The following is a 26,738-nucleotide window of genomic DNA, read 5'->3' on the forward strand; positions in this document are numbered from 1 at the left end:
CTTAACCACAGTCAATAAAAAAGTGGGTGTCCCATTACCCAGGGCACACAAAGTAATTTTCAGATCATAAGCCTCCTTACGTTAGTCACACGCTAAGGAGGGGTGGAGGAGAAGCCTGGGAGTCAGAAGGTACCACTTCAATAGCGAAGTGTGACCGATTTGATCTTCGGACATGTGGATCCCACTTTTACAATGGTATACACATGTTCCTTAGGGGCAGGGTTGATTACATATTATGTGTGTGTACTGGGGAACTTTCTCTCACATTCTTTAGTGCTCTATTTGTTGTCATTTGGCTTATAGGATCGGTTTGTATCTCCTTCGTTTATCTGTGCTATCAGTTCGAGTATTGTATTAATGTTCAACAAAAAGAGTTATTAGTAAAACATTTTAAGTTCAATTTTTATATCTATACTTTGGAAGGTATTTCTAAAACAGGGCATATTTAATATGGCTTTTGCGAAATAGCCGTCACACCACAGAGTTAAAAGAGTCCATTTACTCCATGAGGGGAGTCCCATATATAAGATGTAAACTATATTAATTTTAATAAAAGCTGTAAAATAAAATTATATATATTCAGGGATTCTACAGAATTCACTGCTTTTCCTCGCTTAACCGTTTACTTCTCTCTCTGTTGTCTCATTCTCCATCGTTTAGGCCTCTCTTACTTATGACGTTGTCTACTTTGTTCCTCTAGGATTTTCGGGGTTGTCCTCTTTTCCTCCTTCCTATGGGGCTCCATTCGATTATTCTCTTTATCCATCTGCAGTCGTTAGTTCTTCTTACATGTCCATACCACTTTAGTCTTTTTTATTCCATATATGTTAGTATGTCTGTTTCTATTGATGTTCTTTGCTTTCTTTCGTCATTACTTCTCCTATCCATTCTTGTTACTCTGCAGCATCTTCGCAGGCATTCCATCTCTGTTGCTACTATCTTACTGCTGTTTTTTTTGTTTAGGATCCAATTTTCAGCCCAATATGTCATAATACTTCGCTGTTTTAATGTTTTATAAATCTGTGTTTTTGTCCTCATATTTAGGTGTCTATCCCACCATACTGAGTTAAGTTGTCGGATTGCTGTTTTTGTTTGTCCTAATCTTTGTGTATATTCTTCCTCTGTTGTTGCCTTTTTCGTGATTATAAACCACAAGTATTTGAATTTATCCTTTACTTTGATTGTTATGTTGTCATCAATCTGTAGATCTTCTATGTCTTCTTCAATTGTAGATAGGTTCTCTGTTTTCGCGAGGTTAATATCTACGTAAGTATATTCTTCTTGTAGTTTCCTCATCATGTAGCTGAGGTCGTCTTGGTCTTGTGCAATCACTACTTGATCGGCTGCAAAGCTTAACTTATATAGGTATTCATTCCGTACCAGTACTCCCATGCCTTGGCATTTTCTTTTCCAAAATAAAATTACTTGATTCAATTTTAAAAATACCAAAAACATAGTATGAAGCTTCGCGCCAGTCTACAGTACTTTTTTGGAGATGACCGCAGATCTATTTTTTTTTATTTTATATGTTTTATCGAAAAATATATTTCTGATTTTTTTGTGAGGCGTTTCACCTTTAAAAACCCAAAAAACTGGTCTTTTATGGGTCTTTGGGGATTTTCTCATTTGCCGAGACCTCAGAATAAATCGAACTAAGGTTTTTTCATAAACCATGTACAATTTGACGAGTAGCCCTTCCAGACAGCAGACCCAGTTTCAAAACAGGTTTCAATTAAATAAAAATATATTAGAAATAAATAAAATTAGATCCTAGTTTATATAGACAATAAAAATTAAAACGTCAATTCTGGCGACGACGACATCGACGGTAATATAACCCACTGTTTAATATCTGTGAAAAATAAAATACAATTAAATCATAAAATCGAAACAGCAATTACGGTGCTTTAAAACACACAGACGGTAGGGAACGGGTCATAAGACATAGGAATAGAGATGGAACGGGCCAATCAATACTCGGCCCGGCGAGGAACGGACGATTAAAATCAGTACTTGGACACAGGAGAGAATAGGTATGTCTCAGATTAATACTCCAAGAGCGGGTACGGAACTGCCACTATATCAAGACTCTAACAGTGTAGCATTTTATTTTGAAGTCCCCTCGTATATGTGTTAATTGAAATCCCCTTATATATGCATTATCAGAACGAAGAATTTTTTCAATGTTTCTTAGTTCGTATCCTTCAATTTATAATCTTTCGTCTTTTTAGGTCGCCGCCGAGACCAGACAAATATAACAATACAAAATCATACCATAGAAAATGTTGAACATTATGTATATCTAGGTCATGTTATCAAACTAGGAAAACCAAATCAAGATGCTGAAATTAAAAGAAGAACACAACTGGCATGGGGCGCTTTCGGCAAATTAGCATATATCTTGAAAAACACCTCCATTCCTGTAAACTTAAAGAAAAAGGCGTATAACACATGCATACTACCAGTTTGTACTTACGGCTTGGAGACAGTAGCCCTTACCAAAAAATCTGCTAAAAAATTAGAAACAACGCAAAGAGCAATGGAACGAATCATGCTTGGAATATCACTAAGAGACAAGATTAGAAACACTGAGATAAGACGTAGAACGAAGATTAGGGATATTGTGGAAGAAATTGCAAAATTGAAATGGCGCTGGGCAGGTCACGTAGCCCGATATAATGACAACAGGTGGACACGGAGAAATTAATCTACGTCTTAATTTTCATTGTGTTTTGTTTATGTTGGCGTTTTGGTTATTCTAGTTTATGCCATCAATTTTTTAAGATAATTTCGTCACTCTCGGTAAGGCCGGCCGCTGTTAAAGGCGTATTTAGTTTTATTGGAGTCCGAATTTTCCTTCAAATTCGTTATGTTTTGTGTTTTTCGCCTTTTTTCATGGGAAAATGTATAGTATAGTAGCAGTTGTATGTGAAGTTAAAATGAGGTTGAAAAGATTGGTCATTGAGAGCAGACGTCGGTAAGTGTGGTTTGAAGAAGCCGGCAAATTTGTTGAAAAAAAAAAAAGTATCTAACAGATTTGCGGCGTTTCCAACAAATTTGCAAAATACCCACATGGTTCCAGTTTTTTAAAGAAGCAGATTTTCGAAGTTTGTGACCACTGCCAACTTTTAGCCTCAATTTTGTTTGTCCTTGGTCGTCGTTCCAGACTAGATGTAGTTTTTTGGGTGGCAGTAAATCTCCAGTGTAAGTGAAGTTCCTAACCCCAGAAATTTTAGTGAAACCCAGGTAATTTTTTTTGGTTGAACTTTTAAAGGAAAAATAAACATTTTCTAATAATAATTGCTTTCATAAAAGTTTGAGAAATTGTAATAACTCAAATTGTAGATGTTAGGGCGAGGCCTAGCTTGCTGTCATTTTAATTGTTCTCAGTTTTAAGATTTAGTATTAACATATGACAGTTAGCACTATTTTTGACATTTGGTAAATACCTATACATATTTGAGATTTTGTTTTTGTTTTTTAAAGAAGGTTAACCACTATGCATAGTTTCACTTAAAAAGATATTTTTTTTTGATTTGTAATAATTTATTTCTGCTACAAATTGTCGCCCATTAACAATTGTAAGTTTTGTAGTATCTTCAACTCCTGGAAATTGTAAACAGATGACACATGTAAGTCTTTTTTGTATTGAGCTATTGTCTTTTTTGAGCATTCTTGTGTTCTCTATATTTTGTAACTGTTTGTGGTGACACAAAAATAAATGTTAAATTTTGTTTTTCAACATTTTGTTTACTTTTTTTAACTAACCCTTATTGAGTTTTATTTGAAAAAGATATGTTTTTTGTGTTTAATAATTTATCTCCAGTTACAACTAGCTGGTTGTAATAGGTATAATTAGGCACCTCAAGTGGCGCCCTATATTAAATTTCTTGAGGTGTTTCCTGTTTCGTTTTGTTTTTGTTTGTCCCAAGAGATTTATGACCCTTTATTTCATTTTTCTGTAGTTGCCCCAATCCAAACCCCTTTGTCTTTTACTTATCCACAACCCCAGCTCTCCTACTAAAACCTGAGTGCCCTGAATCGCACAAGTAGCGATTATTTTGCTTACCCTATCTTCGCCCCAAGAATTTCTATCCCCCATCTTCTACCCCTAATAGTAATACCCCTATGGTAGGCAAAATATATCGTAACAACAGAAGTGGTTGGCCTTCAGTCAACACCTTAGGGCCAGAGAAGTTGTTGTCAGATCAATACTCCGACGGAACTCTCTTTATCTTGCGGCGGCTACTCTTTCATTCGTTCAAGGGCCTTCCATCTCCTCTAGCGCACGTCGATGGAAGAGGAACTTGTGGTGGGGATGCGTGTGTACGAAGGGCTGACAGTATTGAGGTGATGCATATCCTTACAACTGAGTCCTTTAGGATATTCAAAAATTAGGCAAAATATCTTTAAACCTCCCAATAAATGTTTTTAAGAATTTTTGAGGGATAAATCATATTTTTAAGATCAATACAACCTAAATCAATGCATCTCTAATTTATTTTCAAAAAATATATGGAAAACAATATTTTTAGGCCTCAAAGTAGCAAATACAGTTATTATAGTTTATGCCAAAAACCAGGCTTTCAAGGGTTATTTGGGGATTTTACTGGATTTACCAAATTTTGTTCACCTTTGCGATACCCAAAAAATGCGAAAAACATTTTTTCAAGTATTTTTGGAGATTTTACTGGAGTTTTCCATCTTTTATCACCTTTAAATACTATTAAGCAACGCGTTTAAAAAAAGAATGTTAGGAAGAAGAAATTAGTGAAAATAAATGGTAATGTATCATACTCTTTCGTCTTATTGGCAATTTTCCTCTATCAAAAGTATACTTAACATCTGTCTCGTGAAAGAGTTTTGTAAGATGTTCTGCTGGCGTGACGATTTTTGTAGTATTTTGTAGACGAAGTTTCAGTATGCAGAGTATTATTCTTGGGTTGTTACTTTTAAGTTGTTGGATATTTTTAGTGTGTCTCTTATGTATAAAAAGTCCAACTCCTCCTATTTTTTCTTTGTTTTCCATATAGAAAAGTTGATGCCCTGATTTAAGAGTTATACAGTCTTCTTCTTCACGTCTTACTTCACAGAGACCCACAACGTCCCATTTTATGTGTTTCAACTCTTCTAATTCCAGTAATTTTTCTTCAGATGACAGTGTTCTTACATTGTACGTGGCGACATACATTTGTCGTCGTCCGTGGTAGCCTGATCTGACCCGGGGATTCTTCGCACCCTCTGTTTGCTGTCTTTCTTGATCGCTACCTTGACCAAGAATCAGCTCACTGCCGGAGACTGAGGGCCGTATTTTTGTCGTATCAAGCATGATTGGATTTTAGCCATACTCTACCGTGCTAGCCAGTGCGAGTTGGTAGAGGGTAGGATGAAGGTGGGAGTTTCCTTCCACTTATAGAAATTAAATGAAACAAGATATGATGTATTGCTGTAAGTTTACAATAATAGAAATCTTTAAATATTATTTTTACGTTTAAATAATAAAACAGGTCTAATGGCTGTAATTCCAGTGTATTTGGCTAAGAGATTCTAAGAAGGAACAAACCTACTACTTATATATTTTGTATGGATACCATATGACGTCACTTACTATGACGCCTATGACTTTCATCGGGATTTATAATGTATCTACTGTATGAAATGATAATGTACTATCTAGCTAATCAGGTTTTCATTAAAAACATTTTTGTTGTTTTAGATTTTATGATTAATTATTTAAAGTACAATTTTTGATTTTGTTGACGGTTGATAACCTGAAACATACAGATAGAAAGTAAAGCACATTAGACGGCTTTTGGTAAAGATATATTGCTGTATTAAAAAATAATAGTGGCAGTAACAAATAATGGGATATTTAAAGTATCTGAAATATCCACCACAAAGCTTTAAACTAACAAAAAATTGTGTTGTATGAGAAAAAACGTGTCTTATCCAATATTTTAAATAAAACACATTTATTTAAAAAAGAAATGAATCATTTTTGTTACATAAACAAGCAAATACAAATAATAATAAGATAGAAATATAACATAGATATCTAGCAAAATATCGTAGTATTCATTTAATAATCAACAATTACAGAACTGGTTTACAATGAGAAAGGTAAGAAACTTTATTAATTAAATTATATTTTTATTTTTATTTTATTTTTTAAGGTATATGGACCTTTTCTTTTTTTGGTTTTTATATCTTTGGGTAAGATATTTTCTTTCTAATATTATTTTTGGTCTATTAAATCACAAAAATTTTAGAATTTTACGCCAAAACGATGGTTCTTTTAGTAAAATGTATTATTGTTCTGAAGTTATTTTTATGTGGCATCTTAATGTAATTTGCTATGTTTGGTGGAAATAAGACACAATTTTCCACTTGGGAAATCGTTGTCAAAATACAAAACATTAACAAATTAAACAAATTTTGTTGTTTTTTAGCCTGCTAAAAAATTCTTCTAATAGTTTAATTTCATCCGACTCATCAATATTGACAATTCAAATCATCATTCTGGCTTTACAATCCTGTGTGGGTCCTAGCCTCCTCAAGAATTTCTCTCCAGTTGTCCCTATCCATTCCCTTTCTCCGCCAAGTACGTATTTCCATATTTCCTGAATATAGGAAAATATATATTTTAAAGTAGATGGCAATATTTTTGAGCTGCGTTCCTGGGACGACTTTATTGTAAGATAGTTTAATCGATTACATGAAATCAACTTAAACTTAAGAATATCCGTCAGACAAATCATAGCATGTGATGTGTCTTTAACAAGACATAAAGACATCACATGCGATAATGACAATAAAATTTTCCTGTTAGTAATCTTATAGTGAATCATAAGGAAGAACCAGGAAAAAATCTTATGGTACTTTCCCGACATGGTTCATATTTGGTCTAACATTTATTTTACTCTCAATAATAACACCAAACTCTGAATTTAAATGCATGTTATTTTAAAACAAAAACTATATATCCTCAATATGTTATTGGCTTACTAGTAGTGGTATTTTCTTTCTATTGATTTCCTCTTGATTAAAAGTAACCTTTAACGTAATATTCTTGATGTCTCACCTAAATAGAACAGATCGCATTCACAAGATATTTTATAAATAGAATTCTTTATGCTTTAAGGCAGAAATCTGAATTGTGTTTCGAAACTATTTTACGGATTTATTATCAGATGTCGCTATTGCGTCCTTTTCGAAGACATTTTAGTGTTGCTTCTTAAAGACAGGAAAGATTTATTTTTCACGTTGAAAACGCTTATGAATATCTGTTCTGATGAGCCTTATTAAGGCGAAATACGTATAAACAGATACATAGACGCTTTGTACGTGAAATCAAATCTTGACTGTTTTTTTCATAGAATTCTTTAACTTTTTTGTTCATCGTTAGATTAAATTTTAGATACAATAGATCTTTTTGTGTTTGTTGTTTTAAATGTTGCAAAATTAATTACCTAACAATAAGCAAGAAGGAATAAAAAAAATGTATTTATAAAATACCTTGTGAATGCGAACATTTTTATTAAGGTGAAACATAAAGACCATTTTAAAAATAGAAAATTTGATAGATCTCAATATGTAAACAAGGATAGCAAAAAGAAGATCGAGTTTAGTGGAAGGACTCAAGTATAGACCTGACAAAAACAGATGGTAAAAAAGAGGTAAAGAAGCGGCTCTAATTATATTAAGCCTTTGTCTAACAAGTTTTTGTTTCCACAGATAAAAATTATTTTTTGGGCAATATATTGGTATAATATGATACTTAACACCCTGGAATAGTTTTAATTGCTTAAACTAGGCAATACTTATAACAGCATGTCATACGATATCACAGAACAGTAGCAAAGTAGAAGTAGAACGAAGCGAATAGTGAGTAGGGCAGGGAAAAATGGGCTTACAAATTGTAGACGCTATGAGTCAAAGGTAGAAGCCATAAATCCAATTGCTTCGCACATTGCAGTAAAATCTGGTTATTGGAGTTAATATTAAAAGTAAAATAAATGTAAGATCAAACAATTACCATGTCGGGATAGTATCATGAGGTTATTTCCCTGTTTTTTTCCTCATGATTTATCATGGGATTTTACCTGAATAAACTATTATATTGTGCGTATACCCATCTACTGTACATAATTTGTATAGTTTGATGCCATATTTATGTGTTTTATTCGGAATTTACTGTTTGAATAACAATCTGCCTCTCCAAGGAATCATGCTTTCATCTATTATAATCTCTTTGCCAGGTGTCAAGACAGACTTAAAGTTTTCCAGCAGTATATCAAGCAATGGTTTTACTTTGCAGAGCCTATTTTTACTAGCAACGGTGTTATCGAAAAAATGTAGATATTTGAGCAATTTTGATATTTGTTCCTTTGCCAACACTAAGTGTTGGCAAAGGAACTAAGCCCATTGTTAAAATTATTGAAAAACATGATGAAATTTCATTTTTATCGGTATTATTTCATTCAACTCCTTTCTTACTTTTCTTGGAAATATCTAATTTTTGAATTGCATACATATTAGTTTCTCTAATAATCAGTTCCAAAACATCGTCGGTTAAAAAAAGCATGTAAGAGTCTAGCGGTTCTTTGATATTTTCCATATTAACATTTAACTTTTGTGTACAATTTGTTACAAATGGGTCGAGTTTCGGAAAAATAGGCCCCCATAGGTCACATTGTTGACTTCGAATGTCGACAGTGACATTTTGGTCAGAGTATTGATTATCTTGATCCCCTGCATCTGAAGCAGAAAATAAATCTGATTCTGCTTCAAAAATTGACTCTTCTTCAGAAGATGGCATGTAGTTTCTATCTATTATAGAATCGTCACTAGAAAATGGCTCATCATCATTGTCACTTGATACTTCATTATTAGTTCTTTCACACATAGTAGTATTCTCAGAGGGGTCATATTCAATTTCTTCTTCCAACACATCTTTCCTAATAAAATTATCTTGATTTACTGTTTCTTCATGAGTAACTCTTGTAACCATTCCAAAATAATTTCCACTTTGCTCTTGTAATGGATAATTACCAGATTCTTCCGAAATAACAGAACATGCAGGTGACTAGTCATAATCTACTAGTTTTTGTACAATGACTTTTGATTGAGAAGATTGGTTCTCTTTTTCAGTTTCAAGAGCTAGTTTTAATATTTTGGTCGCTCTTCTGTGCATTTTTGAAATACTGGAACAAATATCATATTTGTATAAAAGGCACAGTGCAATGAAATAAACAATTAAAAGTTTATTTTATAATCCAAAGCATCTTCACACACATACATCTATATTTTATATAGATTCTACCTTGTGTCTTACAAATAGAATCATGTAGTATTCAATTATTATGAAACAATGGAAAAATAGCTGTGTCTAAAATGGTTTAGATTGCAAAATAAACGAAAACTTTATAGTAATTTTAATGTGTTTTTGTTAAAATATTAGTGTAGTTTTGTGTAAAAACTATAAATAAATCTATGGGTAATAATAGCTTACCTTCAAAGATTAATACAATACTGCAATTTTGACACAAAACTTAAACAGATCGGATGACCTCCGCGGTACGTACCGTGTTACGATCAAAATTATTATTATATTACGGCTAGGGTCGCCAGGGTCATGAACTTCATTAGGTTACTCGGTTACTATGAGATTTGCTGCGAAATTCTATAGAAGGCGCTCTTTGAACTATCGACATCGGTTGACTAATAGTGAAAATACGCATTTCGAATATTGGGAAAGTCAAGCAAGATTTCTAAAAAAATTTTAGATCATTACATGTACAGGACCTCGGGGTCCCGAACCGCCGTGAAGGTGTTAATATTTTTATTTTGAAAACGATTTCCGAAGAGAAAATCAAAACGTTAAAATAAACTTATTTTGAAGTAAAATTGTAATTTATTTCTAAAAAAATATTAAATAGTGAAATTTATTTTTATGATATTTAATTCCTTTTTAGCTTATGGTCGAGCATTAGAGCCGAATCCCGATGATATTCACTCCCAGCAACATCCTGAACCACCATCGCTAAAATTAGAAAGTAAAGAAAAATACCTAAATTAGTTTACACTTATTACTTTTTAAAACACGTTATTTATTTTGTTCACCAAAATTTGTGTTTTATATATAATGCTTATAAATTAAATTAATTTTTTATTTCAAATGGTTATGCAGAGATTTATGAATCTTGATTAGTAAATTGTATCGTTATTTATATTTCATTTTTAAAGATACATAGCCAAAATATTATTATTTTTTTATTTTTAAGAACAGAAGTTCTATCGTGGTTCTCTCAAAAGAAGTGTAATTTTCAATAATTTTTTTTTTACTATTTTTGTTACTTCTTACTCTACTTTGAGAATTTAAGTAAGAGTCTTAATTTTATTCATAATATTAAATGAATGCCCATTTTTAAATTCTTTGTTTTAAAATAATTTCTATTTGCCAAAGTTTTGTTATTGTTGATCTTTTTGGTGTTTGTGCAGTAGTTTCTTGCTTTTGTTGATTTAAAATTTAAGAAATGATTGCTTTTGTAAGTCTAGTCACGGTTAAACACTTAGAAACTCTATTGGAAACATAATTATTATGGTGTTGCATAACACTACAGTTTTTAAATATACAAATGTTGCAATTACAATTACAATTTTACTTTATGACACTTTAACTTCAATGTAGTAAAACTAGATGTTTGTTCCATTATTATTTTATTAGTTTACTAAAAAGTTAAGTAGTCGCTACGCGGTCAAAAGGACCGCACGTATTACAAATTACCAATATTTCGGTAAAAATTTACATTTGGCAACCACGGCCTTCACTAGTTTATTTATTCGATACTTGGTCTTAACGTGGAGCCACAGTACTAAATCAGAGAAGTGTTTTTTGTCACCACAAGGTGTGTATAAACATATGTATACAATATAATAACTGTATTAATGTTTTCTGGGAAATGTCAATGTTTTACCCATATACGGAGTGTAAAAATAAAGTTGTTTTTTCGTCTTATTTTACAACCCCCTGTGGAATTTATTAAAAGGAACACACCTACATTGTTTGGACAACAGTGAGTGCTTGTAATTTAATATGAACTTTATTGAATAGCAATAAAGTTCAAATTTACTCTACATTTAGTTAGAAAATATTTGTATGGGAAAAAAAGGGCTGTTTTAGGGTTTTCCCGGTAATTATTCGAATTTTTCTTGCCGTAGAAACCATTCTTAGACTTCAAGGAACATTTTAAAAAAAGAATTGTTAAGATTGGTCCATGCGTTGTTGAGTTATGCGCTTACCAACACATTTTGCAATTCATTTTTATATTATAGATTAATAAAATAGTGTTCTACTTAAGCTCATTCCAAATATTTTTATCAACAAAAGTAAGAGGTAAAAGATGAACTGGTCGTTTTGACCGTACATAATTACTAGTTTTCCAAAATTCCTAGTGACTACTAAAGGGATTATATTGCATTTTTTTAAATACTAAAAGGGTTTTACAATAACCTTTCTAGTCTTTAGCTATAAATTTTTGTTTTTAGATTACGGAATAGCCTTAGAACACGATCATCACTCTCAGGAACTTGTTGAAGCACCATCGCTAGAATATAAAAGTAATAGAAAACATTATTAGTTTACACAACACGACAAAACAATTAGTTTAGACATATCCATTATTAAAATTCATTGTTTTATTTCGCATAAAATTGCATATTTTATTTATAATGCACTTATCTCGGTCGCCTTTCAAATGTTATTTTTTTTTTAGAGTCTTGCCATTAGTACAGCACAGTCTGTTATTTGACAATTACCTACATATCTTTTTTTTTCCTTTAAATGATTAAAGATATTTGTTAACCTTAATAAATCAATTTTATTTTTATTTAAATTAATTTTCTATGTTTTTAATTTTTCTTTTTTTTTTGGATTTAATATCTTTACTTGCAATAGTTTTAAAATAGCCTGTACTGTTTTTGATAATTAATTTTTAATTTTAGCATATGATCGAATCTTAAAACATCCCGATGACAATTTGGAACATCATATCCCCCAGGAACCTGCTGAACAACCATCACTAAAACATGAAAGTAAAGAAAATTACACAAATTAGTTTACACACAAACACATAAACATTCAGGTTGGCAAATAAAAAAAAGTCAACTATTTCATAAGTTTATCGAAGAAGTTTCGCTTTATATTTCTAAAGCTTCATCAGTTCTCTAACATATAACAGATGACATAGAGTTTATAAGAAATACAGATGTTAATAGTTCATAACTTACAACTCAATATGTAGTATATTATCGACCTTATTATATATATACTGTAAACTTTACTCATTACTTAAAACTAACTTAACAATAAAAAACCAAAAAAAAAAAACTCTGCAGAAAATAATGTTCATATTCGTAGATACGAAGATTTAAAAAAATTTTAAACGGTCATTTGGCTTCATTTAGAGATCGTTCTCCACTGAAGACAAACAAAGCACTGATTTATTGCAATCTATGCAAACAACGTAACGCGATAACAAAAATTTTTTAAGGGCCATATGTCACCAAATTCCAAGGTTTGAGACAATTATAAACTTCTACAGGGGTCATTGCATGATAAGTTGGACGGGTGGCTTTGTATAGCGGCTTTATTTTCTGCAGAGTTTGTGTGTTTTTTGTTTTTTTTTTGTTAAGTTAGTTTTAAGTAATGAGTAAAGTTTACAGTACATATATAATAACATCGATAATATACTACATATTGAGTTGTAAGTTATGAACTATTAACATCTATATTTCTTATAAACTCTATGACATCTGTTATATTTTAGAGAACTGATAAGGCTTTAGAAATATAAAGCGAAACGTCGTCGATAAACTTATGAAGTAGTTGACTTCTTTTTTTGTTTGCTAACCTGAATGACCGATTAAGCCTCTGAATTCACTAGTTGAATACTTTAGAAATATGGAAGGCCACCGTAAATACTTATTTCTAACTGTTTGGTCGTCATCAGTATGGTACAGCTAAGTTTATATGGGGAAATGTTAAATTGGAAAAGGATCACTATAGGAGTAATGCGACCAAACAGTCAGAAATACGTAATTTACGGTTGCATTCCATCTAAAACACATATTTTATTTTTTTTTCTCTGTTACGAGCTATGCCGATACTTTTTCTTCCTTTTTTTTACTACGAACTCGCATTAACCTTTTCTGGTTGTTTGAAACATTCTAAACGTTTGGCATTCCTTTTCTCAGGTAGCTGTAGCTTCCTTCGTAGATGCTTTAGTTGTTGCTCTGAAAACCTTAGTCTTCTGACATTATTGTCACAAATTGATATGCTCTGTCATACTATTCGTGTAATTATCGACCTTAAAAAGCCCCAAGTAATTATTTTTGACTGATTTCAAATGAAAATACCATGTAACTTTAGAAGAAGATGTTCACACTGGGCTCCAGGTAGCGCAAGGATTATCGGCGTCATAATATTCGTATTCAGCGACTTCGAAAACATCTAAGTAATGACTTTGACTGATTTAGAATGAAAATAACTTAAAAATGTAGGAAGCGAGATCCCCTCTGGGCACCAGGTAGCGCGAGGACCGTCATCGTTATCATATTATTATATTCAGCGACTTCTAAATCCCACTAGTTATGACTATTGACTGATTTGTAATGAAATTACATCATACTAGGAGACGAGGTCTAATCTAGTTGTAAATTTTTTATTTTCTATGCACTCTAGAAATGTATTTTTTTATGCACAAAATGCAATTTTTATTTTAGCACCATTAATTTTATTTACAAATTTTTCTGACTATTTCCCTAATCGAACGAAATAAGTTTTAGAGTGATTTATCTTGCTTGCAGCGGAAAATTTGTAGGTTTATTGCTTTGCTTTCTCGCCGATCTGACAAGATAAAACTCTGTATAAAACTGATTTCGTAAACCATTAGTTTGTAAAAAAATTTCACAATTTACGTTATTTGTTATTTTTTCCCAATATTTAAATATTAAAAGAATTTAAATAACATTTCTAGCTTTTAACAATTATTTTTCCTTTTTAGCTTATGGTGGAGCTTTAGAATATGATCCTAATGACGATTTTGAAGAATACCATTCTTTGGAATCTGTTAAACCGCCATCGCTCAATTATGAAAGTAAACAAAACACACATTGATTTACTGTTATTTTATTTAAAAAAATGTACAATCCACAATTTTTATCCACAACTTTTAAGTTGTAAAATTATATTTCTCAGAGTTTCTCGATGAATACCTAAATTTTAAGCAATTTTATGTCCAGAAAGTCCTTTGTTATGGGCCTCAATAAAACACTTTCCGCGAACCATTTTGACAGGCAACTATATTAAATTATTCAACTAATTTCGTAAATTAATTATTTATAACACACTTAAAAATTTATTTTAAAAAAAATATATATACAGGAGATTTTATTGGCCAAATAAATTCTTGATCACTAAATTGATATGATGGTTGGTAATTCAGTGATCTTCTTCTTAGGGTGCCTGACCGTACCGAACGTTGGCGATTATTCTGGCTATGATGACTTTGTTGGTTGCTATACGAAATAACTGTGTTGAAGTTTCTCTATACCATGCTCTCAAGTTAGTAAGCCGGGATATTCTTCTTCGTCCTGGGGCCCTTTTTCCTTCAATTTTACCTTGCAAAATGCATTGAAGTAGCTCGTATCTCCTTGATTTTTTATTATATGTTTCAAGTACTGCAGCTTACGGCCCTTCATGATGTTGACCAAATCCGCAGTTGTGTTCATCCTCCGCAGTACTTCTTCATTTGTGACTTTGTCTGTTCATGGTATCTTTAGGATCCTTCTGTATAACTATAGCTCAAAAGCCTAAAGTTTTGATAGAGTTTCCGCCTTCAATGTCCACGTTTCTACTCCGTACAGAAGCACTGAGTACACATAACATTTAAGAAGCCTTATTTTTGTTTCTAGGGTGAGGTCATGGCTCTTGAACACAGAGCTCATAGTCAAGAATACACTTTTTGCCTTTTCGATGCGACATTTATTCTCTTGGGTATTGTTTCACGACTCATTGATTATAGTTCCCAAGTAGTTGTATTGTAAAGACACGTTCAATTCTCATGTGGTTCACATACAAATTTGCTCCAGTTATGTTTTCCTTGCTGATGATCATTAGCTTGGTTTTGCTGGTGTTTATATCCAGTCAATATCTTTTACTTGCTTCCGTTATTTTCTTAATTAAGTTTTGCAGCCCTTCTATGGTATTGGAAAACATTATTGTATCATCGCAGGTTATTGAGCTTGACTCCATTTATTGAGCCTTCATCAATATCTCTGAAAGCCTCTTCAAAAATGTGCTCTGAGTACAGATTGAATATCAGTGGTGAAAGTATGCACCCCTGCCTCACTCCCCTTAAGATTTTGACCTGTCAGTGATAGTCCAATTAATTTGCGCCAGGCATTCCTTTTCCATTTATATATTGTAATTATCAAAAGTATTTTATTGTCGATTTATTGGTAAAACTACATAGTATTAATAATTAATTGAGTTTAATCGTATCTGTTTAATTTATAATATTTAAATAAATTCTAATTCAGGAAAAGAAAATTGTGTTGCATATTGGTTTTGGTCCAAATAATATGGGACTGAGCTCATATTTTTGTATTTCTTCTTAGTTTTTTTTTAATGCATTATCCATGAATGATAAAAACAATACAGATTTAAGTCGCTTTTTTGTCATATTTTTGCTTTGAACTATAACAATTTTTGATTGCGTGTTCTTAATTTGTTGTTTTTGTACACACCATATAAAATGTATATTTGATATATAATGCAATTTTTTATTTGCCATCTACTTTATGAATTTAGTTCTGTCAAAAGATTCTGCATGATTTTTCTCTTTTTTTGTGTGGTCAATACTAGAGAAAAATTTTTTTTTAATTCAAGTTTTTGACCAATTAGTTTGTAAAAATTTTCGTGAATAAATTTTTTTGAATCTTATAACATGTTAAAATTAACAGCTTTTAAAAATAACTTTACTAGTTGTTGATACATAATTTCTGTTTTCAGCATATGGTGTGGCCTCAGAACCAGATATAAATGACGATGAGGAATACCATCACTCTCAGGAACCTGCTGAACCAAAATTTCCACATTATGAAAGTAAAACAAAATATATAAATTTACACATACACTTTAAATTTTTCTGCCTTATTTCTTGTAGATATAAACTTATAAAAGAAAAAGAAAAAAAGGAAAACGCGCATGTACATTTATAGGATTTCTTTTATCTTCTATTAGTATTCTAATAATTGTTTGTGGTGTTTGTTTCACAATAATTTAGTTTTTCGTCCAATTGATTTATATTTTTCGAAGTTCATATCCATTTTAGATTGACAATCTCATTTTAGTTTTATTTTCTCTAAAAGCTTATCTTTAAATATTTTTGGGATTATAATAGTCTCACCCTAAATTGAAAGTCCTAATAGTTTTAAGTATAGTATATCAATTATGGGAGAGCTTAATATAAATGACAGGATGTTTAAAAAAATTAAACCAAGCGTACCAAAATTACTTCGGTCACATAGCCAGAACTTGGAAGACTATGAAACTAGAGGCCAAAGATCGAGAGAAATATCTACAACAAAATGAGTATACTAAATCAACGCTATAGTGGGGAACCTACAGGAAGCCGTTTATGTGACATAGGATCCCAGCCAACGTAGACAGAAAGCTAATATTATTTCGAAAGTGTACCTACGCCCTGAAAAAGGCTAAAATAATGAGAAGAAGGATTACAAAGTGATGAGAATGGAGATATATGTAATAAAGTTAGATAAATGGAATTTAAGGAGGCGAGTGGTTTCTTGTAATACAGAATACTTTCAACGAAACTGAAATAAAAATTATTTAAAACTGCACTGGACCACTTACGACGTATCAAACCAAACGTTATGCATTTAAAAATTGAGAATAATGCCGTCTACTCAAAAAAACTTACCACTTGATTACTCTTAAAATTTTTAACAATATAAACAATTGACGATTTGTAAGTTCGTTTTTAGATTAGATTAGGTTAGGTTTCCGTCTTCTTCTTCTTTAAGTTCCATCTTCTATCGAATGTTGGAAATTATCATGGCTATGCGGACTCTGTTGACTGTTGCTCTAAAAAGTTCTGCACTACTGCATTCAAACCATTCCCTTAAGTTCTTAAGCCAGGATATTCTTCGTCTTCCTACATTTCGCTTTTCTCGGACTTTGCCTTGCATAATAAGTTCTAATATTGCGTATTTTTGCCCTCTTATTACATGTCCTAAGTACTCAAGTTTTCGTCTTTTGATAGTTAATATTAATTTCTCCTCATTTCCTATCCTTCTAGTTACTTCTACGTTTGACATTCTTTGAATCCATGATATTCGTAGGATTCTTGTGTAACGCCGAAATTCAAAGGCGGCCAACTTATTCAGATAGACTTGTTTGTGTCTACGCTTCCAAGTCATACAGAAGAGTAGAGAACACGTAACATCGAAGCATTCTCAGGTGTAGTTCTAACCGTATATCCCGACAACAAAGAAACTTTTTAAGTTTAATGAATGATGCACGTGCTATTTCAATGCGTGTCCTAATTTCTTTGGTTTGGTCTACATCTGATGTTATCCATGTTCCTTAGTATTTATAGTTATTAACACTCTCAATTGCAGTATCTTCAATAGTCAATTGGATACTTGTATGTGCAGATTTAGTCATGATCATGCATTTAGTTTTCTTTAAATTTATCTTTAGTCCGTACTCATGACAGCGTTCATGAGTACGGACGTTGGCGTAACGTAAGGCGTTGCATTACTTTCTGTAAATCATTGTTGTTATCCGTCATTATTACTGTATCGTCTGCAAAACGTAAGTTATTCAAAACTTCTCCATTGATAGACATACCTTCTATTGGCTCTGAGAGCGCTTTTTGAAATACCGCTTCACTGTAGACATTGAAAAGTAGTGGGGACAGCACGCAACCCTGGCGGACTCCTCTCTGTATTTTGATATTTTGGGTGTACTGGTTGTCAACTCTTACCTTGGCAGTTTGATTCCAATATAAATTAGATATAATTTTCATATCACGACTGTCAATATTTTTGCTTTTTAATATATCTAAAAGCTTTTTATGTTGAACCTTATCAAATGGCTTTTCAAAGTCTACAAAACATAAGTACATGTCCTGATTCATGTCCATGCATCTCTGAGGCAGCACATTCAAGCCGAACAAAGCATCTCTTGTACTCATACCATTTCTAAAGCCAAATTGTGTGTCACTAATTTGATATTGAAGAGGTTTTCGTCATAAACATATAATACAAATAGATTGACTGTTTGTAATGGGCCGGGTCTATCAACCACGTGACTTGACCATTCGGTTAGTTCACGTGGTCGATAAACCCGTCCCATTAGCAGGAGATGCAGGAACTGCTTTGTGTCAGTCGCAGTGGGAGAACGGGGCTGTATTGCAACGCTTAGTCTATCTGTATTATTTGTTTCTTATTTAAAAAGTACAGAGAACTTTTAAAGCAAGTTATTTAATTATTAAAAAAGAATATTCAAGAAATATTTTTAAGTGTTCCAGGTCAACCAAACCAATATATTCTTATTTAGTTACGCAAACAATAATATTGTCATATAATAATACAGTATACGAATGATACATGTACAAAATATTATAATATTATTGTGATAATCAACTTCTAATTTTTCAGCCACTTATGATAAATTCTTTTCTGAACAATTACCACGCTTGAAAGAATTGACAAGTCTACAACATCATCTTCCGCATGAAATCGACAGTAACCATTTAACTGACAATAAAGGTGAATTTAGCTACATATTATCAATCTATTTGCATTTAAGCTGGATGGTATTTAAATAAACCTTATATTTTTGTAGGTTATGATAATAACGAGAACCTTATAATGCATTATGATGAATTTGGTCCCCTTTGGATGATCAAACTTTTTGATATGGACGATGATGATCGCAATCTCGATAATGGTAAGATCTTAAAATCTAATAATATAAACTTGATTAATTTATACCATTAAACCACATTATAAAAATTTTACAAGGAAATCAAGCAATGCACCCAAGGATACATAACAAAATCAACAGTTTGCAAGGACAAAAATGGAGCAATTATCAGCGAGAAAGAGGAAATAATGAAAAGGTGGAAGGAGCATTTTCAAGAGCTGTTATACCCAGAAAAAGAACAAAACGAAGATGAAGAGATCATTCACCACACAGCAGAACAACTAGTTGAGCAACCAACATTGGAAGAAACGATAAACGTCATAAAAAATCTAAAAAATAACAAAGCACCTGGCACAGATGGAATAACTGCAGAACTGATAAAGAATGGTGGACATGCGCTATGGAGGCGTATCCATAAACTAATCGACCGCATATGGACACTAGAAGTCATCCCAGAAGATTGGAGAGTGGGAATCATACTTCCTATGTACAAAGGGGGAGACAAACGACCCTGCAAAAATTATAGGAGCATAACAGTTTTAAATGTCATCTACAAGATATTATCAGGAATTATATATAGCCGCCTGGAATCGTTTTCGGAGGAGATAATTGGTGAATACCAATGTGGCTTCAGACCAAAGAGGTCAACTATAGACCAAATACATATGTTAAGAGGTATACATGAAAAATGTGTTGAATATAACATACCTATTTACAACTTGTATATCGATTTCAAACAGGCGTTTGATGGAATAGATCGACAAAAGATGTTAAAGCAACTATCTATGTTAGGGATACCCAATAAGTTGGTTAAACTTATACGAATGACTCTGGAGGGTTCCAAAGCTATGGTGAGAATAGATGGAGATATGACGCAGGCCTTTGATATTGAAAATGGAGTTAGACAAGAGGATGCCTTATCAACAACACTTTTTAATCTAACTTTAGAAGCTGTTGTTAGAAAACTGAATGTAAACGGCTGTATTAATACAAGATCTATGCAAATATGCGCATATGCGGATGATGTTGCCATAATAAGCCGCAACAAAAGGGTATTGAGCGAAAAAGTTATAGAACTGAAACGAGAAGCTGCAACGTTTGGTCTATATATAAATGAAAGTAAAACAAAATATATGAAGTGCACAAAATTGAATGAACATGAGAATCTGAAGGTAGACAACCATACCTACAAATATGCCTCCACTTTTCCCTACCTAGGCTCAATAATAAATGACAACAACAACATCAGTCAAGAAATACAAGCACGGATTCATAGCGGTAATAAGTGCTTTTATGCATACAAAGACTTAATGAAAAGTAAGTTACTGAATCGTGAGTCTAAGCTGAGAATCTACAAAACAGTAATTAGACCAGTGGTCACATATGGATGTGAAACGTGAATCCTCTCAACCACTGATGAAAATCAACTGAGAATATTTGAGCGCAAAATACTAGGGAAGATATTTGGACCAACCCAATGCAGCGATAGTTCGTGCAGAATTAAAATGAACCACGAGCTGGATGAACTAATGCAGAGCACAGATATTGTCAGATTTGTAAAATGACAAAGACTAAACTAGCTTGGTCACCTAAAAAGATATATATATATATATATATATATATATATATATATATATATATATATATATATATATATATATATAAGCGGGGATCCTACAGCTTCTGCCGCTTCCCGCATTTCGATCGCCATCTTTTTCTATCTCTCCAGGTGTCTTCATCAATGGCTCTATCTTTCATGGTTTCCATAACACCTTGTATCCAAGACTTGGCTGGTCTTCCTCGTTTCCTTCTATTACTTGGATTGTATTCCATAGCTCTTTTTGGCCATCTGTTGTCGTCCATCCTCTGTACGTGTCCATACCATATTAACTGTCTAGTTTCTATTCTTTCAGAAGTTGTATGTACTCTATCTGTTTTTCTTCTAATTTCAGAATTAGGTATACGTTCTACTCTTGATATACGGCAAGCTCTTCTTAGGTAGTCCATTTCAACCGTGTCAACTTTTTTCTTTCCTTTGACTGTCATTTGCCAACATTCTGCTTCATATGTAAGAATGGGCTCTACAATTACTTTGTAGATAGTCATTTTAGTTCTCATAGTAGCTTTGTTGGACCAAAGTATCGAATTCAGAATTTAAACACTCTTCCTGCCTTGTTTCACTCTATAGTCTATATCTCGTTCCGTTGTTCCTTTACTGCAAATAATACTTCCCAAATATTTGTATTTGTAGCACCTTTTCATTTGTCTAATTTCCAAATCCGGGTCTTCGTCTTCACTGCCTATTCGCATATATTCTGTTTTAGACATATTCATACTCATCCCCCATTTTTCGTATTCATCTTTGAGCTTTCTAAGCATATAATCTGCATCTTCTTCACAGCTTGCAATTAGTACTTGATCATCTGCAAAGAACAGCGTTGTCAGATAATGGTTGTTAAGCTTCAACCCCATTCCCGCACATTTTTGTCTCCACTGGTGCAGTGCTTCTTGGATATATATTTTGAATAGGGTGGGGGAAAGACAACGTCCTTGTCTCAAGCCTTTCGTTACTGTAAATACCCTTGAGAAAGTATTTCCTGTTTTTACAGTGCTTTGAGGACATTTATAGATGTTCAGTATTGCTTTTAGATATGTTTTACTTAGGTCCGTTTTCGTCAAGACACTAAATAAGAGTTTTAAAGGAACTGTATCATAAGCCTTCTCCAGATCTATAAATACCAGATGCGTAGGGAGGTTTCGAGCTGTTCGTTTTTCAATTACTTGTTGAAGGGTAAATGTGTTGTCCACGCACGATCTTTCTGCTCTGAAGCCGCTTTGTTCTTCAATTTCTACCTAACCTAAAAAGAATGCCAGATAATCGAGCTGTAAAAGTAGTCCAGAGATGGAAGCCCCAAGGAAACAGAACAAGAGGAAGGCCCCGTAAAGGATAGAGGTAGAGAGGGATCTTAAAACCATACATCAGGCAGTGGCGAAGGAAAGTATCCGACAGGGCAGAATGGAAGAACATTGTTAAGCAGGCCAAGACTCACAAAGGGTTTTAGCGCCATTAGAAGAAGAAGAACCACATTATAATAAATATACAATAAATAACATGTATCTTTTAAATCAGGATCATAACAAAAATACACGAATTTTAGAAATCTGGTTGAGGTTATCTGAGACAATAAAATACGATGGAAATAACTAGAGTAACGGAAGAAAACAAAAGCTTAAAAGTAACTCAGATAAAACAATGTCCAATAAAAGAAAAAATTTTCACAAAATAAGAAATGAACGGGGGAAAATCATTGAGGATCGAGATCAAATTATTAACACTATAGAGAGTTTTTTAGCGAACTATACAAAGAACGGCAATGTATCCGTAGCGGATCATTACCAAAGATAATTAATCAGGGATCTAAAATTTTACCGGACATAACACTCAAAAGTCCGAAGGTCAGTGCAAGAAATAAAAAAAAATAAGTCTCCTGAAGGCGAAGATGCCTTGAGAGTGACTGGAAACAGAATATGGTAAGTCCTTGCCAAACTGTTTACTAGATGCATGCAGAAATCAGTAACAGCATGTAAGTACTTTGTAAACATGCGACGTTACCGACCTCGGAAACTACAAGTCCATTAATCAATTTTCCCATATTTATAAACTATTTACAAAAATAATTACAAAACGGTTAGATAATAAATTAAAATTTTATCAGCCCATAAAATAGGCGGGTTTTAATCATAAATAATCACCTATTGGTCATAAAGAATCACCGAAAAAATTACTGAGTACAACAAACAACTAGCTTTAATATTCGTGGATTATAAAAAGGCCTTTGACAACTTAATCAACAAAAAATGTTCGCATCATTAATGATGGTCCGACTGGACCGAAAATGTTTTGGAATAATTTTAGTCCCTTTGGATAAATTTTAATTATTTTTAATAGAATAATATACCATCAGGCATTTAAAGTTTTTACTTCTTTGCAAGTTTTTTTTGAAGGTATACTTCTATACGCGCGCTCCACGTTGGAAATTTGTATGGGAGTGAATCTGTGAAATCATTACATATGTAAGATAATGAGTAAGAGAGAGACAGAAGATATATTTTCTCTCTCTTCCTCTCTCGAATATAAAAATGTCCCTTTTGTATATATATTTAATAATATATATATATATATATATATATATATATATATATATATATATATATATATATATATATATATATATATATATATATATATATATATATATATATATATATATATATATATATATATATATCTTTGACCGTGGTGAGAAAGCACATAAGTCATTTTGCCTAGTTTTGCAGTAGAAACGATTTAATATTCCCCTGTTACCTCTAAATCCGTTTTATAGCCCAAAATTACGTGTTACTTACTTTATTTGGTTTTAATTGTTCTTTTTATAATTATCTATGTAAATGTCTTATCCTAATATAGAGTATTCTCCAAATTTTCCACCACCCATGAAATAAAAAAATATGTCAAAAATGAAATTCGTGACTTATGTCATTTGATCCCAAGTGTGTCCATGACTTATGTGTTAATGCACTTACAGAAAATGGTTATAAAAAAATATTATTAAACAAAGTATTTTTTATTCTTTATAAAAATGGAAGTTTGATAAAAAAAATATAACTAAAAAAAAGAATGAACTACTTAAACATAATAACTATTTAATCAATATCTTCGTCGATACCTGAATAGTCCAGCAACGCTGTTTCGATCGATTAAAGATTTTCATAGAACCCATGAAAAGTTGTAGGGATTAAGGGAAGCAAATCAAGAAGATCCTTCTTTTTTCTTTATTTATTGGCACATCCGCTTTACATTTCAACAGGGAAACTAAATTTCCCAACCGATTTCGTCTAATAAAAAAAATTTCCTTAAATGGCTTCTCTGCATTTAAGGATTTTTTGAAAAATATTTTCCCATTATCCCATTTTATATAATTTAGTCATTGCACGTCATGCCAGCGAAAAGGTTCTCCTTGATCGTCTTTTTTCCTAGACACCAATGGTCCCTTTAACTTGCCGCATTTATGGCAAATATCCGTTTGAGGCTTTTTAAACGACAGATTCAATTTATGAAATTTAGATCTATAATATGAATACGACACAAAGTTTTGGTATGATTCCTTGTACAGGGAATACATTGCTTCTAGGGTCAAATGTGATGGTAGAAACCTTTTATTTGTTTGGACGCGTCAGTAGTGGCTTTCGTAACTCAGGAAACTCAAAATATGCTTACCGAGTTCTTCTAATTTTTCTTCAGACCACTTGTTTGGTGGAATATTCTTTCATTGAGCAGAATCAAGTCTTTGTTTCCCCAGGTTATGCTCTTTTTATTAAAGCGATAACTTTTATGAAATTGTCTGTTTCATTGAAAGTCACAAGAAAGCATTTACGGCAAACAGAAATATGGCTACCATTTATTCATAAAAAATATTTGTAGGTTTTGAGGCGAAATTTTTCTTTGTCTGGATCGTCTGTATGAGGCCTCTGCGATTTTTTGTCATGTATTGTGAAAAGACTGGCTATATAAGCTACTCTCTTGTCGTAACTGCCCAAACTCCAATATTCGGGAAAAATTTCTTTCAGCTGATTTTCAGTGATTTTTTTTTGCACTTTGCTCGGCATAGTGGCAGAGGTTGAAATGGTCTTTCTGGAATTATTTTACCATTTTTTGTAATATATGACTTCCCGAATTACATTTTTTTTCATAATTCCCTAGCCTTTCTTGTGTCCGGTGGTTTTTGCAGCTGTTGACGTGATTTTTACGCTCTAAGTAAAATTGCTTGTAGTATTATTATTTTGTCATCAAAATAGAATTGCTTTTAGAAATGTATCTGCTATCAACTCATCATCAACAGACACTTTTAACAAAAAACTTCTGGACATGTGTTATTCGCAATATCAAACCAAACTGAACTGTTTTAGGCTAAATTATTTTCTGCATGTAATGTTTCATTAGCGCCTAGTAACATAAGTCACCACCGGGACGACCAGAGACAGCAAGTTCCAACTGGCTCTCTTCACATAAGTCGACTTAAGTGTTTATTCACAAACTCAAGTCGGTATTTTCTCAGTATGGTTATTATGCACACTTCGCAATAACAGCTGTAAAAATGCATAGTAGACTAAAGTGCTTAGAGCCGATGATAGTATTACAAATCACCTATACATTTTTATCAAAAAAAAAATTCGGAAAATTTGACTTATGTGCTTACTCACCTCAGTCACAGATATATAATATTATATATATAATAAAATATTTATTAATATTATTATTTATGTGATATGTTTTGTATTATTTATTAAATGTTCATAATTATATTATTCTTTTGTATTTCAAAATAATAATCTCAATAAATCACTGTATGACCCAGAACTGTCAATTTTTAAAATACGTTTTTGTCATGTCTTCGGTAGTATAGTAGTCAGTATCGCCGCCTGTCATACGAGAGACCGGGGTTCGATTTCCAGTCGGGGAGGACTTTTTTATTAATATTATTACATGGTAAATTAGACATATGCGTAAATAGAAAAGTTATGTAAATTATTGTCATTTTTAAATACTTTTGAATATTGCATTTTAACTTGTACTGTATTATTATATTGAATTATGTTGCAGTGTATTGTATTTTTATATTAATAACAAAATAAAAAATGAATTTTACTGCAGAGTATGTGTGAAAAAATTTTTGCATTCAACTCCTTTCATACATATATAAAAATAAAAATATACATTTTCATCAAAATATTGATTCAATCCTTCATTTAGTATACTCCTATTATAGGTCAAATGTTGTTTATGAATTGTAAGTAAGTTGTTATTATTTCTGTTTCTCTTTCCGCTATGTCTTACCTATAGCATTACATATGTAATGATTGTGCAGATTTACTCCCAAATAAATTTGTAACGGCGAATACGTGTATAGAAGTGTAACTTCTACCGACAGACCCAGTAGACTGCCACACCCGTTTTTTAAACTATAGTATACAGCCATCTACTGGGATTTTCTCCTTTTAGATGGTTCTATAACTTTTTTCTACGTAGGTTTGGGTATATGCAGTAGTACATCAATTAGAAAGAAAACACTTTAAAATAATTAACTGTGTAAGATTCAATGACTAATTTTAAGCAAGATTCGGTTCTTTATATAGAATGTATAAAAATGAAAAAAATTGAATTTCGGGAGTGGGGGCATTTTGTCTATCTTAACGGATGTACCCTTTGATGCGGTATAGTACACATATTTCTGTAAATTGTATGCAACCATGACTTTAATCTTAAAAATGTTTACTAGTTATTATCTTTAGTACAGGAAAATATTTCTTTTTACTTTTATTTATTTAAAAGAGGATTATATACTTCTACTGATTGTTTAAATCTTTCAAAATAAAATTATTATTCATGAATTTTTTATGTATTCTTATACATATTTGTTACAGGAAAGCTTATGTATAATATAAATCAAGCTCTGGAAGATATATTTTACAATTAAATGGGATCAATAGAAGATATACAATGAATTGATATAAAAATAAGTTAGAATTATCATAAAAATAGAATATGACTTAAGTATACTGATTTATTTCTTTAGTTTTTTGTAATAATATCAAAAATATATTTTTTTTAAACCAAAAATGTGTTTTTATTTAAAATCAGAAATACATAAAACTATCTCTATAG

General features: G+C 32.0%; 1 protein-coding gene across 4 annotated transcripts; it reads left to right on the top strand.

The window, feature by feature from the left end:
* Positions 1–5,981: 5,981 nt before the first annotated feature.
* On the top strand, positions 5,982–26,693 carry LOC140433546 (uncharacterized). 4 transcript variants are annotated; one of them, XM_072521525.1, is made up of 10 exons: positions 5,985–6,120; positions 6,174–6,213; positions 9,975–10,055; positions 11,548–11,619; positions 12,004–12,093; positions 14,064–14,156; positions 16,073–16,165; positions 18,748–18,858; positions 18,935–19,039; positions 26,498–26,693. In XM_072521525.1, the coding sequence occupies exons 1-10, from the start codon at positions 6,112–6,114 to the stop codon at positions 26,548–26,550; spliced, it is 747 nt and encodes a 248-aa protein (XP_072377626.1). In that variant the 5' UTR covers positions 5,985–6,111; the 3' UTR covers positions 26,551–26,693. The 4 variants fall into 4 exon arrangements, with proteins under 4 accessions (XP_072377628.1, XP_072377629.1, XP_072377627.1 ...); XM_072521527.1 differs by lacking the exon at positions 12,004–12,093 and having other exon boundaries at positions 5,982–6,120; XM_072521526.1 differs by lacking the exon at positions 11,548–11,619 and having other exon boundaries at positions 5,984–6,120.
* The last annotated feature ends 45 nt before the right edge of the window (positions 26,694–26,738 follow it).

The sequence above is a fragment of the Diabrotica undecimpunctata genome, chromosome 2 (assembly GCF_040954645.1).
Source record: "Diabrotica undecimpunctata isolate CICGRU chromosome 2, icDiaUnde3, whole genome shotgun sequence".
NCBI lineage: Eukaryota > Metazoa > Arthropoda > Insecta > Coleoptera > Chrysomelidae > Diabrotica > Diabrotica undecimpunctata.